General features: G+C 38.0%; 1 protein-coding gene across 4 annotated transcripts in view; it reads left to right on the forward strand.

Annotated features, from left to right (window-relative positions):
- Positions 1 to 14,131, forward strand: part of PPP3CC (protein phosphatase 3 catalytic subunit gamma) — an 88,323-nt gene that overhangs the window by 41,882 nt on the left and 32,310 nt on the right. For all 4 annotated transcript variants that reach the window (XM_053578817.1, XM_053578818.1, XM_053578820.1 and 1 more), the window contains exon 4: positions 2,027 to 2,138. In XM_053578817.1, the coding sequence (XP_053434792.1) occupies positions 2,027 to 2,138 (112 nt within the window). The remainder of the gene's footprint in view (positions 1 to 2,026; positions 2,139 to 14,131) is intronic.

The following is a 14,131-nucleotide window of genomic DNA, read 5'->3' on the forward strand; positions in this document are numbered from 1 at the left end:
AACTAACTTAGATGGAGTTACCAGGGCAGGTCTTTCAGAGGAGGTAACATTTGTTTTATTCTTTTTTTTCTCTTACCTGTGTCCTATCTTCCTTACTTCTTCTCCCCAGTATACACATTTCTATTGCATTTGATATATGCTTTAGAATATGTGTAATATATCATATTAAATTTTTAATATGCAGTTTTATGGATAAAGTTTTGTGTTTTTTTGAGACAGAGTCTTATTATGTTGCCCTCAGTAGAGTGCTGTGGCATCACAGCTCACAACAACCTCAAACTCTTGGACTTAAGTGATTCTCTTGCCTCAGCTTCCCAAGTAGCTGGGACTACAGGCACCTGCTACAAAGCCTAGCTAATGGATAAAGTATTTTAATTTTACATAAATGATGTGATGTTCAGTGGTGCTCATATTTTAGCATACATCATAATTACCCAGAAGGCTTAAGCAAGCAGGTTGCTGGCACTCACCCCTGTTTCTGATTCATTAGGTCTGGGATAGAGCCTGACAATCTGTATTCTCACAAGTTCCCAGGTGATGCTGGTATACCACATTTTGAGATGAATGTGACTGTCCTTTGAGAATCACTGTTGTAGCTCTATTTGCACTGATTTTTTGCCACTTATCATTGTGTTTTTAAGATCTATCCAGGTTACTATATGTCCCTCTAGTTTATTGCTTTCTGCCTGCTGTACGTTATTTTATAGTATATATCTATGACATTTTAGTTCTTTATTCTCATTGGTAGATACCTAGCTTGCCTCTAATTTCTATCTAAAATGAACACTGCTGTGATGAGCACCTCATATAAATCCAATTACAACAAAAATCAATGTTTTGATTTTTCTATGGTTTGTGAATAAGAATGGTATTGATAGGAAAAAAGGTATATGCATTGATTGAACTGAGTATTGACTGCCAGATGACTCTTCAGACTGGCTGTCCCAGTCTATTCTCACGAGTATCACTGACGTGTTCATATTTCCTTATATCCCGCACTCCAGAATTTGATCACTTTTTAATTTCAGATTAACACAAGGGTACAAATGATTTGGTTACGATGTTTGCATTTATTAGGTAAAGTCCCTGTTGTAGTTGTGTCCCACATCTGGGAGGTGTGCCATATATCCTTAAATTGTGCCCATTACATGGGAACATACCAATCTCCCTCCTCTTCCCTTCCTCCCTCAAATTTGATCTTATCTCATTTTCTAATACTTACCAATACAGTGCCAATACAGTGCCTATAAAGCAGTATTTTAATGTTGTTTTTAATTAATATTTCTCTAAGAATAACTAATGAATTTGAGCATCTCATATGTTAGCCATTCAGCTTTTATAATCACTATTAAAGGAGTTTCTTTTTTGACTTTTCAGAGGCAAAGTAAACCTATATGAACATATTTGCATACCTGATTTTTTGGAGATGAGGACTTGGTCTGTCGCTTGGGCTGGAGTGCAGTGGCGTCATCATAGCTCACTGCATCCTCAGACTTTCTCTACTACAGTATTGAATAGTAGTGGAGATAATGAACATCCTTGCCTTGTTCCTGATCTTAGTGGAAATGACTTTTGTCTTTCTCTGTTAATAAAAACAGGTTTTAGGGGCAGTGCCTGTGGCTCAATGGAGTAGGGCGCTGGCCCCATATACCGGAGGTGGTGGGTTCAAACCTGGCCCTGGCCAAAAAAAAAAAAAAAAAAAAAAAAGAAAGAAAGAAAACACATAAAATACAGGCTTTAGGACTGAGGTATGTATATATGTAGGTGGCTTTGTCAGAGAGTTCTAGATATTTAGATAGAACAATAGAACAGAAGTAAAGGAAAGATTTCTATGAAAGTTAATCTGTACACTTGGTCAAATTTTGGGGCAACAAGCATAGTAACAGTCAAAAGCTGGAAGGTTTAATTTTTCAATATGGCAATAACAGTAAATACACTGTTACAGCAAATCATTTGTATTTATATAAACTGTCTTTATGCATTATCATGGTCACCAAGAAAATTTTATCCTTGAATTGTCTTTTAGTGTGTGCTGTATTTATGGAGTTTAAAGATTAATTATCCCAAAACATTGTTTCTGCTTCGAGGAAATCATGAATGCAGGCATCTTACAGACTATTTCACCTTCAAACAAGAATGTAAGTATAATTACTTCTCTAGAACATTTTTAGTTACACTTTAAAGCCTATTCCAAAATGAATTAAATATAAAGAAAAAAGAAACTAATGGAACTCAAATGTTTCCTGTTCTATTTTTTTTTCCCTGAAGTAAAATTCCACCTCTTAAGACTTCTGTTTTGAAAATAACTTTTAGAGTTTCCCCTTTATTTACAAAGTAATAACCTTGGGATATTTGGAAAAGAGAGAAGTCCAAGAATATAAAAATTGTCCACCCCCCCATCATACCACTTAGAGATCTAATCACGGTTATCTCACTATTTGAGGTATAGTCTTCTATTCTTTTTTCTGTATATATAAAACCAATTATGAAATAGTTCAGGTATATGTACTTGAATATATTTCAAAAATAAAATTGGGCTCAAGTTGTACACATACAACTATTTAATAAATTGCCCTTTTCACTTAACATAATAGCGTTTTTTTCCATATCATTAACATTTTTGAAAACATAATTTTAAATTTTTATTTAAATTTTTCTTTAAGTATTCCATCTTATGAATGCCCTATCATATATATAGCAAACTTATTAACAACTGTAGGACATTTAGACTGCTCCTAATTGTAAATACAACTGTACGTAGTAATAGTAAAAAAAAAAAAGTTTAATATAAAAATAGAATTATTTTGAAAGGCAAAATGTTACTAGCTGATTTAAAAAACTTGCCATGAAGGCTATGTTAACCAGTTTGATGAAAATATTTCAAATTGTATATAAAACCAGCACATTGTACCCCATGATTGCATCAATGTACACAGCTATGATTTAATTTAAAAAAAATTAAAATTAAAAAACCCCAACATATTCAGGAGGTAGAGGCAGGAGAATTGCTTGAGTCCAGTTCAAGACCACAAGACCAGCCTGGGTGACATAGTGGGGCCCTTTCTCAAAAAACAAACACCCTTTCCAGTGAAGACAACCTCCAACAGAACATGCCTCTTTCCAGAGATCATCTTTAGCCTTCTCTAGCAGAGAAGATGAAACATAAGAAGAACCTGGTACAGAGCCCCAGTTCCTACTCCAGGTGTGTGAAATACCTAGGATGCTATAAAACAGGGGTCCTCAAACTATGGCCCGCGGGCCACATGAGGCAGTATGAATTGTATTTGTTCCCGTTTTGTTTTTTACTTCAAAATAAGATATGTGCCATGTGCATAGGAATTTGTTCATAGGTTTTTTTTTAAACTATAGTCCGGTCCTCCGACGGTCTGAGGGACAGTGAATTGGCCCCCTGTTTAAAAAGTTTGAGGACGTGGGCGGCGCCTGTGGCTCAGTCGGTAAGGCGCCGGCCCCATATACCGAGGGTGGCGGGTTCAAACCCGGCCCTGGCCAAAATGCAACCAAAAAATAGCCGGGCGTTGTGGTGGGCGCCTGTAGTCCCAGCTACTCGGGAGGCTGAGGCAAGAGAATCGCTTAAGCCCAGGAGTTGGAGGTTGCTGTGAGCTGTGTGAGGCCACCGCACTCTACCGAGGGCCGTAAAGTGAGACTCTGTCTCTACAAAAAAAAAAAAAGTTTGAGGACGCCTGCTATAGAATCACCACGGCCTTTAGCCACACAGAGGTGGTATTTTGTGTTTCGGCAGCTCTGCTGTCCTCTGTCAGCCCACAGGAGGGAAGGTAGGCTTTATAGAAGGGTGTCCCTGTGGGAGGAAGCAGCACTAAAGGAACCTTGAATCAAGATGAGTGGAAAAAGTTCGCAGTAAGCACATCCTGGATATTAAATGAACAACAAAGATTTCTTTGATCAGAATCTAGGTACTCATAATTGGCTTTTAACATTCAGTATGGTAATGACTATGATGGGGATGTTTGGGAGATCCTGTCCCCAGGGCATTGGCATTTATTTCTTCTATTTCCAGATATCTATCTGCTTGTAAGGCGTATGTTCAACTTCACTGATGCAATGTCTTCAGAGATTTTCTTCTCTGATTGCTTTTCTAAATTAAAATCTTTGTTTTATCTTCATACTCTGCTTTTTTTCATAGTATTTATCAATACCTGAATTTTTTTTTTTTTTTTTTTTTTGAGACAGATCTCAAGCTGTTGCCCTGGGTAGAGAGCTGTGGCGTTACACTTCACAGCAACCTCAAAACTCTTGGGCTTAAGTGATTCTCTTCCCTCAGCCTCCCAAGTAGCTGGGACTAGAGGCACCCACCACAACGCCTGACTATTTTTTTTTTTTTGGTTGTAGTTGTCATTGTTGTTTGGCAGGCCCTGGCTGGATTCAAACCCGCCAGCTCCAGTATATGTGGCTGACGCCCTAGCTGCTGAGCTATAGGCGCCAAGCCAATATCTGAAATTTTTATATATTTATTTTTTTACTGTCTTTTTCTTCAATAGATATTTACTTAGATCTGCTGTCAGTGGGTGTTTAAATTGGTTTTAAGTATTTGGAGAGCAGAATATAAGCTCCTTGACAGTAGAGACATATTTTGTTCACTGTTGTTTTCCCAGCACCCCAAATAGTATCTAGTTGCTCACAAGTTGCTAATGAACATTGGTTGAATTAACTTGAATGAGTAAGCGTCTGTGATTTGTATCTTCAGAACAAACTCTCAAAAGAGAATTATTAGGTTAGAGAGCATGTACATTTTAAATACTTTTGATACGTACTCTACATAGCCCTCAAAAAAAGTATAGGTGGGGCAGCGCCTGTGGCTCTAAGGGATAGAGTGCCGGTCCCATATGCTGAAGGTGGTGGGTTCAAACCCAGCCCTGGCCAAAAAGAAACAGAATGAGCATGCCTAAAAAAAGTATAGGTATATCAGTTTATTCTTCAAGGAATTTTTGTATTTTTATAATGAAAGGAGACTACTGAAATAAGCAAAAGCAAACTTATACTTGTTTTGATTTCTAAAATATTAGCATATTCTCTATAAAATAAGGAAGCTAAACTAAATCTTTTGGCTTCCATTTGTCTCTACAATCTACCCCTTTCCCCAAGTAGTCTTGAATATGTAAAAAATACTTGTGTTCATATAGTTTATATTTTGATCAGGACTTAACTTTTGTATCCCATTCAGATTTTTCTTTAGATTGCTATCTTGGAGGAATGTATTATAAAATATATAAAGTTTTATTCTCAAAAGAGTATTCTAAAGTTAAAAAAACTTAAACTTGTTTTCATAGACTCAGGGTTCATTCGACCACCCAAATATCCAATCCCTTTCCTGATAGGTAGATAATTTGATAGTGTTACACTGCAAATTTTTGCTACCAAGAGTTTGCTACATTGGAGGTGGTAGTTATAATGACATCCTTCCTCCTAGGAGAGTCTGAAAGGAAAGGTCATTATTTTAAAAGAAATTTGAGTAGGAATACTTTAAAATAAAAATCTGTCATAAAGTAGGCAAGACTACATTGAACAGTTTGATGAGAATATTTCAGATTGTATATGAAACTAGCACATTGTACCCCTTGATTGCACTAATGTACACAGCTATGATTTAACAATAAAAATAAATTAATTAATTAAAAAATAAATAAATAGGGCGGCGCCTGTGGCTCAGTGAGTAGGGCACCGGCCCCATATGCTGAGGGTGGTGGGTTCAAGCCCAGCCACGGCCAAACTGCAACAACAAGAAAATAGCCGGGCGTTGTGGCGGGCGCCTGTAGTCCCAGCTGCTCTGGAGGCTGAGGCAGGAGAATCACATAAGCCCAAGAGCTGGAGGTTGCTGTGAGCCTTGTGACGCCACGTCACTCTACCGAGGGCAGTAAAGTGAGACTCTGTCTCTACAAATAAATAAATAAATAAATAAAAGAAAGTAGGCAAGAAATAGATCATTCCAGCCCTTAGGTACTTACTGGAATAGACACTTTAAATCAGCAGGTAATTACCAGGAAGTGTTTTTAAAAATTAGATCTATTGTCAGTGGGCGTTTAAATTGGTTTTAAGTATTTGAAGAGCAATTTTGTAATATCTATAAAAATTTTAAGCATACATCACTTTTATCCACGAGTCTGACTTGTAGGAATTTATAATGGATTTATTACTTTTTTAATGCTGTATGACAAATTACCACAAATTTAATAAGTTAGAAGAAAGCATTATTTCACAGTTACTACGGGTCAGTAGTCCAAGCACAGCACAGCTATATTCTCTGCTTAAGCTGTCAGGGAGCTGAACTCAAGGTGTTTGTTTGCAAGGCTACAGTTCTTATCTGGGGTTTGGGGTATTTTTCCAGGGTCACTAATTGTTGGAAGTTCTTGTAACTGTAGGATTGAGGTCCCTGTTTTCCTGCTAGCTATTGATGGAATACCACTCTGAGCTTCTAGAGACTGCTCGCAGTTCCCTTGACATGTGGTCCCCACAGGTTGTTCCCAGTATGAATGTTTGCTGTGTTCCAGGCCAGCCTGAATGTGTATCTTTGACTTTCTTTTCTGTGATCAGGCTGCCGTAGAAAACCCTTAGCTTTGAAAAGGCTCTGCTGATTATGTCAGGCTCACTTGTTATACTCTCCCATTTGCCAAGAGTCTCGTCATAGTCACAGTTTCCATTCACTCAAAGAGGAGTAGATTATACAAAGATGTGTCACTTTCTTTTTTTTTTCTTTTTTGAGACAGAGTCTTAAGCTGTCACCTTGGGTGGAGTGCCGTGGTATCACAGCTCATAGCAACCTCAAACTCTTGGGCATAAATGATTCTCTTGGTCTTAGCCTCCCAGGTAGCTAGGACTATGGGGGCCCACCATAACTCCCGGCCATTTTTTTGTTATTGTTGTCATTGTTTTAGCAGGCCCTGACCAGGTTTGAACCTGTCAGCTCTGGTGTATGTGGCCGGCGCTCTAAGCACTGAGCTGTGGGTGCCGAGCCGTGTGTCCCTTTTGCATCTGCCTGCCACACAGATGTCCTCACAAAAAAGACAGAAAGATATGAATGCTTAAGGATGGTCTTTGTAGTGTTAATTGTAGTAATAATAAAAACAGGATAATGTAAATGTCAGGGGCTGATAAATCTTACTACATTTTTAAAATTGGGATGCTAGATATCTATTGAAAGACCAAGCTAGATCTATATGTATTGATGAGAAGTGATGCGCAGATACATTGTTAAATGAAGAATCCATATATAGAGCATGTATATTGTTATCTCCTTTATAAATTAAATACATGTAAAATATAGAAGAGGTTGTTAACAGTGAGTACCTCTGGGGATTTGGGCCAAAAGAATTTATACTTTTAATTTTATATCCTCTCTATCACTCTTGGAATTACTTTTCACCACTACTATGTACTAATTTTACAATTTTTTTGTTTTCAAACTGGTAATTTAAAAATTACCCAACTGGGGCTTTTATTTTTTTTAAACAAAAAGACAATTTAAAAAGGCTTTTTTTTTTTTCTTAAATCATAGCTGTGTACATCAATATGATCATGAAGGCTTTTTTTTTTTGAGACAGAGCCTCTATGTCACCTGCAGTAGAGTGCTGTGGCCTCACAGCTCACAGCAACCTCGAACTCTTGGGCTTAAGCGATTCTCTTGCCTCAGCCTGCGAAATAGTTGAGACTACAGGCGCCTGGCTATTTTGTTATTGTTGTTGTTGTTGTTGCTGTTGTTGTAGCAGGCCTGGGCCAGGTTCAAACCCACCACCTTCAGTGCATGTGGCCTGTGCCATGACCACTGTGCTAGGGCACTGAGCCAAAAAAGGCTTAAATACCCCAAATAATTGTGCTGCATGCTGCTGGACAAGCAAGACTGCTCCAATGTTTTTGGAAAGTTTCTACTATTTGTTGTTTAGGAATCACTTCAAATACTTTAAAAAATTGGAATATTTTACATTGGTTTTCTAAATCAAATATTGGGGTATTCTTCAATGACTCTATTGCTTCTTTTGTTTTTCTTGTTAGTTTTTCATTTTTGGAGATAAGGGCTTGCTGTATTGCCCAAGCTGGTCTTCAACTCGTGGCCTCAAGCAATTAACCTCAGCCTCCCAAGTAGCTGGGACTACAGGTTGAGCCACCACACTCAGCTAATTTTTTATTTTTCAAAAACAGGGTCTTGCTGTGTTACCCAGGCTGATGATGAAGGTATGGGCTTAAGCTACTCTCCTGCCTCAGCCTCTAGAGTAGCTGGGATTGTAGGCACGAGCTGTTGCACCTGGCTCACCTGGAAAAATTAAATAAGGCATATATAGCAGTTAACAAAGGCCCTGCAATATAATACTTGATAAAAGTAACTTTTTATTATTCAGTAGTAAATAAGTAATGAAGAAAGCTGCGTATGGATGTGTCTGTTTTGAATTAAGTATCAGAGGTTTTTATTAGGTGATTTTTTTTTCTTTTTTTTTTTTCCTTTCTTCTAGAGACAGAGTCTTACTTTGTTGTCCTCGGCAGAGTGCCGTGGTGTCACAGCTCACAGCAACCTCCAGCTCCTGGGCTTAGGCAATTCTCTTGTCCCAGTCTCCTGAGTAGCTAGGACTATAGGCACCTGGCGCAATGCCCAAACCCACCACAACGCCTGGCTATTTTTTTGTTGCAGTTTGTCCGGGGCCGGGTTCGAACCCACCACCCTCGGTATATGGGGCCGACGCCCTATTCACTGAGCCACAGGCACTGCCCCTTTAGGTGATATTTTATCAAATTCTTCCCATGTTTTATCATAGTTCCTTTTTTTTTTTTTTGACAAGTATTATATAATTGGTTTAGACTATTTTTTTTTACTTTTTTTTTTTTTGTAGAGACAGAGTCTCACTTTACCGCCCTCAGTAGAGTGCCATGACATCACACGGCTCACAGCAACCTCCAGCTTTTGGGTTTATGCGATTCTCTTGTCTCAGCCTCCTGAGCAGCTGGGACTACAGGCGCCTGCCACAATGCCCGGCTATTTTTTGGTTGCAGTTTGGCCGAGTTTGAACCCACTACCCCCGGTATATGGGGCTGGCGCCCTACTCACTGAGTCACAGGTGCCACCCTGGTTTAGACTATTTTTAGATAATGGAACAATATGTTTGGAAAACATTTTAAGTGTCTCATTTGGGACAGAAGTTCTTATCTCAGGTTTTTATTTGCTTTTCACATGCTTTAATAGCAGTTAAACCTGGTTGCTTTCGTTTTTCCAGTCTCCCAAGATACTCCTTCTGTTTCATTCTGAGGCATCTGAATGTAAAGAAATCTTGGGACAAGCACACAAATTCAAGTAAAAGTTAAAAATGACATAAGGAAAGAACATGTATTTTGCATGGCTGTTTTTACTGACAAGCTGATCTCTCTTAAAGGGCTATCATACCTTTTAGAATTAGTACCTCATATGCTCTAGCCCGGGCAAGAGAGGGACCCTGTCTAAAAAAAAAAAAGAATTAGTACCTTATAATTATTGCAAAGTGACACTTAGTTCCGGATTGTGCAATTGTAATCTTTCTACTGGTTTTTTTGGGGGGTGGGGTGTTTAGAGGCTTTTCTTTTCTCAGATCAATTCTTAAATTGCTTTAGAATGCATAGATTTTTATTTTTAATATTCTTTTTTTATTCAAATCCAGAGATAATTTGGGTAGCAAACTATAACAGTTAACTTTATTCCTTTATTAGAAAAATTTCTGATATGTAATGGTTGTACATTTTGTGGGGTACATATGATATTTTGGTGTATATAATACAGTGTATAATGATCAAATCAGGATAATTGGGATATTCATCACCTCACACATTTATATTTGTTGGACAGATAATTTTTGACATATCATTTGTTTTTGCAAAAATATTTCTTATGTACTTGGAAAGCAAAAAACCTAGTGTTTTTATAATATGATTCCATCTCATAGCTCTAGGACAAAAATTTTATATTTTTATAAGTCTTTTTTTTTGGAGACAGAATCTCAAGTTGTCACCCTCGGTAGAGTGCCGTGGCCTCACAGCTCATAGCAACCTCAAACTCTTGGGCTTAAGCGATTCTCTTGCCTCAGCCTCCTAAGTAGCTGGGACTACAGGTGCCTGCCACAACGCCTGGCTATTTTTTTGTTGTTGCAGTTGTCATTGTTTTAGCTGGCCCAGGCCGGGTTCTAACATGCCAGCCTCGATGTATGTGGCTGGCGCCCTATCAACTGAGCTACGGGCACCATGTATAAGCCATTTTTTGATGTGTATTTAAATTGCTTACTGACAAGTTCCAGAAACTCCTGTAATTTTACAAATGAAAACAGTATTGTTATGACAAGTTGACTTAAACAAAAAACTGTTTGTTGTTGTTCATTGCAGTATTATTTATTATAGAATAGCAAAAGATTGCTCTGATGAGATTGTGGTATATCCATAAAGTGAAATACTATGTATATGTTTACAAAAATTCCAAAGTTCTTGCAGGGAAGGCAAAATTTTACCTTTACCTTCTTAGGGTTTTTTAGCTGGGCCTGAGAATTAAATTGACATAAGACAGATTAATAGGAGAACAGCATAAAAATGTATTTAATATGAGTTCTACATGGCATGAGAGCCTATATAAGGAAATGAAGACAAGCACTCAGAGTTGGAACACATATAATTGGACAAAGAGTAGTAAGTTGTCAAAAAGTACCTAAATTATGTTGGGAGCTAGAAGAGTCTGTATAGAATTCTTTTGTCCTCATCTACCTGTCCTTGACCTTCTAGTATAGGAAAGGCATTTTTGAGATGGGAATTTCATCTCCTGCTTTTAAGAAACATCAGGAAGTTTGGAATGACCTTGCACCTGCTGTTTTTCAAGTGCCTTTAACGCAATGTAGTCAGTGGGCCAGAGTGGTATATTTGAGGTTGGCATATTTTTAAATCCTTCATTCATGTAAAGGTGTGGCATGATCTAAAAATATGTTATTAAGTACAAAAAGCAAATATAGAGCCATATATACATATGCCATCATTTATGTAAAAAACAAAAAGATATGAAAAGAGAAGGAATATACATATCTGCGTGTGTATACTAGAATATCTTCGTAAATACACCCAGAAAACTGGTAATATTGATTCTCTGCAGAGAAAGGACAGGAGGTACTGTATGTCCTTTTGAAGCTAAACCACATACATGTATTACCTATTTTTTTTAAATGAAAGCAAACGAAAATTGAAACAAATATACTGTCATTGGCTAGACCAGGTTGTAGCTACTTGCAAATAGTGTTGACTTTCAAAATTGCTTCTGAAGAATTTTGTTGAAAAATTTGTCTTACTAATGTTGTAAGCCTATGGCTGTGATACATTTTTCTTCATTATAGAAATAATTATTTTATGAGATACATCTTAAAATGTGCCTGAAAATAAAGCACTTGAATCAGCTGATTTAATCTCTGGAAATTATATATTTGGCTAAATTTAGATTCTCCTCTTAAATATCTTAAATGATTAGGAGGAATATTGGAGGGTGGTTAAGAGCATGAACAGATTTTAGTTCCATTTCTGCCACTTACTAGCTTACAACTGTAGGCAAATAAGCCCAATTTCCTCAGCTTTTAAGTGAAGATAATGATTATTATCTGCTTCATATGGTTTCTGTAAGGATTAAATAATTTTATCAGTTAATACTTACCTAATACCTACCGTGTGACAGACATCATTCCACACATTTTACATATACAAATTTGCTTAATATTCACTGCAACCCTTAATTGTAGGTAGCTATTACTATTATGCCATTTTATAGATGAGGAAACCAAGGCGCAGAGAGTTAAGAAATTTATCCAAGGACCCATAGCTAGTCAGTGGCAGAGGCTAAAATTGAGGCAGTCAGGTTTCATACTCCATTCTTTTGACCACCATACTTGACCACTATAATCACATTCTTAACTTACTGGTGGGCCTTCAACAAATTTTAATAATAAGGGTAATATAGGCTGAGCATAGTAGCTTATGCCCATAGTCCTACCACTGGCCGAGGTGGGAGGATCTCTTGAGGCCAGGAGTTCAGTACCAGCTAGAGCAAGAGTAAGACCCTGTCTCTGCAAAAAATAGAATTATCTGGGCATGGTGGCACGTACCTATAGTCCCAGTAGGAGGCAGAGGCAGGAGGATCGCCTGAGCTCAAGAGATTGAGCTATGATGACACCACTGCATGACAGAGTGAGATCCTGATTCCAAAAAAAAAAATTAAAAAATAATATATATTATACATAAAATAAAGTAACTTTTAAAAAAGGTAATGTAATAGTGTTAAAAAGGTTATGAAATCATCATGGAAAGTGAAGGTAATACAGCTAAACTAAGTAAAGAAGGATATAGATAACATCTTATGTCTGACACTTCAGAAAATTAAACATAACCTATTTAGTCGCATATTAATAAAACATGAACTTATTAACAGTTTGTAACATATTGTTGCATAGTGATATAACATGAACTTCTTTTGGCTAGATTCGATTTTTTTTTTTTTTTTTTTTTGAGACAGAGTCTCACTTTGTCACCTTTTGTAGTGTGCCGTGGTGTCACAGCTCACAGTAACCTCCAACTCTTGGGCTTAGGCGATCCTCTTACTTCAGCTCCTGAGTAGCTGCGACTACAGGCGCCCACCACAACGCCCAGCTATATTTTGTTGCAGTTTGGCCAGGCCAGGTTTGGAACCACCACCCTTGGTATGTGAGGCCACTGCCCTACTCACTGAGCCACAGGCACTGTCTGCTAAATTTGATTTTTGACCACCTGGGTTTTTTTTTTTTTTTTTCGTTTTTTGTTGTTGTTTGTTTGTTTTTTGAGACAGAGTGTCACTATGTCGCCCTCTGTAGAGTGCTGTGCTGTCACAGCTCACAGCAGCCTCCAACTCTTGGGCTTAAGTGATTCTCTTGCCTCAGCCTCCCAAGTAGCTGGGCCTATAGGTGCCTACCACAATGCTCAGCTATTTTTGTTGTTGTTTAGCTGGCCTGGGCTGGGTTTGAATCTGCCAGCCTGGGTGTATGTGGCAGGCACCCAAAACCACCGTGCTACAGGCTCCAAGCCTGACCTCCTGTTTTAATTTGCTTCATGGCTTAATATTACTTGCTTTCTTTCTCCATACTTGGCATCCTTTTTGAAGGTAGGCTAAGGAGTTTTTCTGAATCATTATTAGGATTAAGAGGCATTTTTATTAATGTAAGATGTTATGGAGCATGAATTAATATATAATTTAAATTCTCTCCTGTATTCAAGCTTAGGATTCTTTTTTTTTTTTTCCGCCTCCCCAAGCTTAGGATTCTTAATAAAGGAATTACTTTAGCAACAGGGAACTCTGGCTTTTAGGATTTTCATTTTTTTACTTTCAATAGACTTTATGGTTGATGCTGGATCTACTTTTGAAATAGCCAAAATTTGTAGTGTTCCATTGCAAAGCAAGATAGAGGGATGTAACTGTAAGGAGATACAAAGATGCATAAGAGAATGGCTCTTATTAACTTTGAGCTCCTAATAAAAGTTACCATATGGAAGCATAATTTGCGTATAGGTCTTAAAAATCATGAGCAAAAAGATTATTGACATTTTATTGATGTCTATTAAAGCTCCAGTTTCTACTTATATTTTGTCAGCACCCTCAGGGGATCTTTTAAGGCCAATAAAATATTCAGACTCAGAAGACTGGCATGAACCATGCTTGGCATCTGTCTACTTATTAGAAGGATATAGATCAGGAAGGGTGGCAGCAGGCATTCCTTTTCAGTGGAGTAGTCCTTACAGAAGTGCATATAGCAGTAGAGGCTTTTTGCCTCTCTTGCCTCCCTCCATATCCCCATCTAAGTCACAGCTCAATTCCACGGAAACAGTATCCATGTTGGACAGATTAGGAAGCCACCTGGCTTAGAAGCCTAGTGCATCACAAGTGTCAATGTATCTTTTTTTTTTTTTGTAGAGACAGAGTCTCACTGTACCGCCCTCGGGTAGAGTGCCGTGGCGTCACATGGCTCACAGCAACCTCTAACTCTTGGGCTTATGCGATTCTCTTGCCTTAGCCTCCTGAGCAGCTGGGACTACAGGCGCCCGCCACAACGCCCGGCTATTTTTTTGTTGCAGTTTGGCCTGGGCTGGGTTTGAA

Source organism: Nycticebus coucang, chromosome 24, assembly GCF_027406575.1.
Source record: "Nycticebus coucang isolate mNycCou1 chromosome 24, mNycCou1.pri, whole genome shotgun sequence".
Classification (NCBI taxonomy): Eukaryota; Metazoa; Chordata; class Mammalia; order Primates; family Lorisidae; genus Nycticebus; species Nycticebus coucang.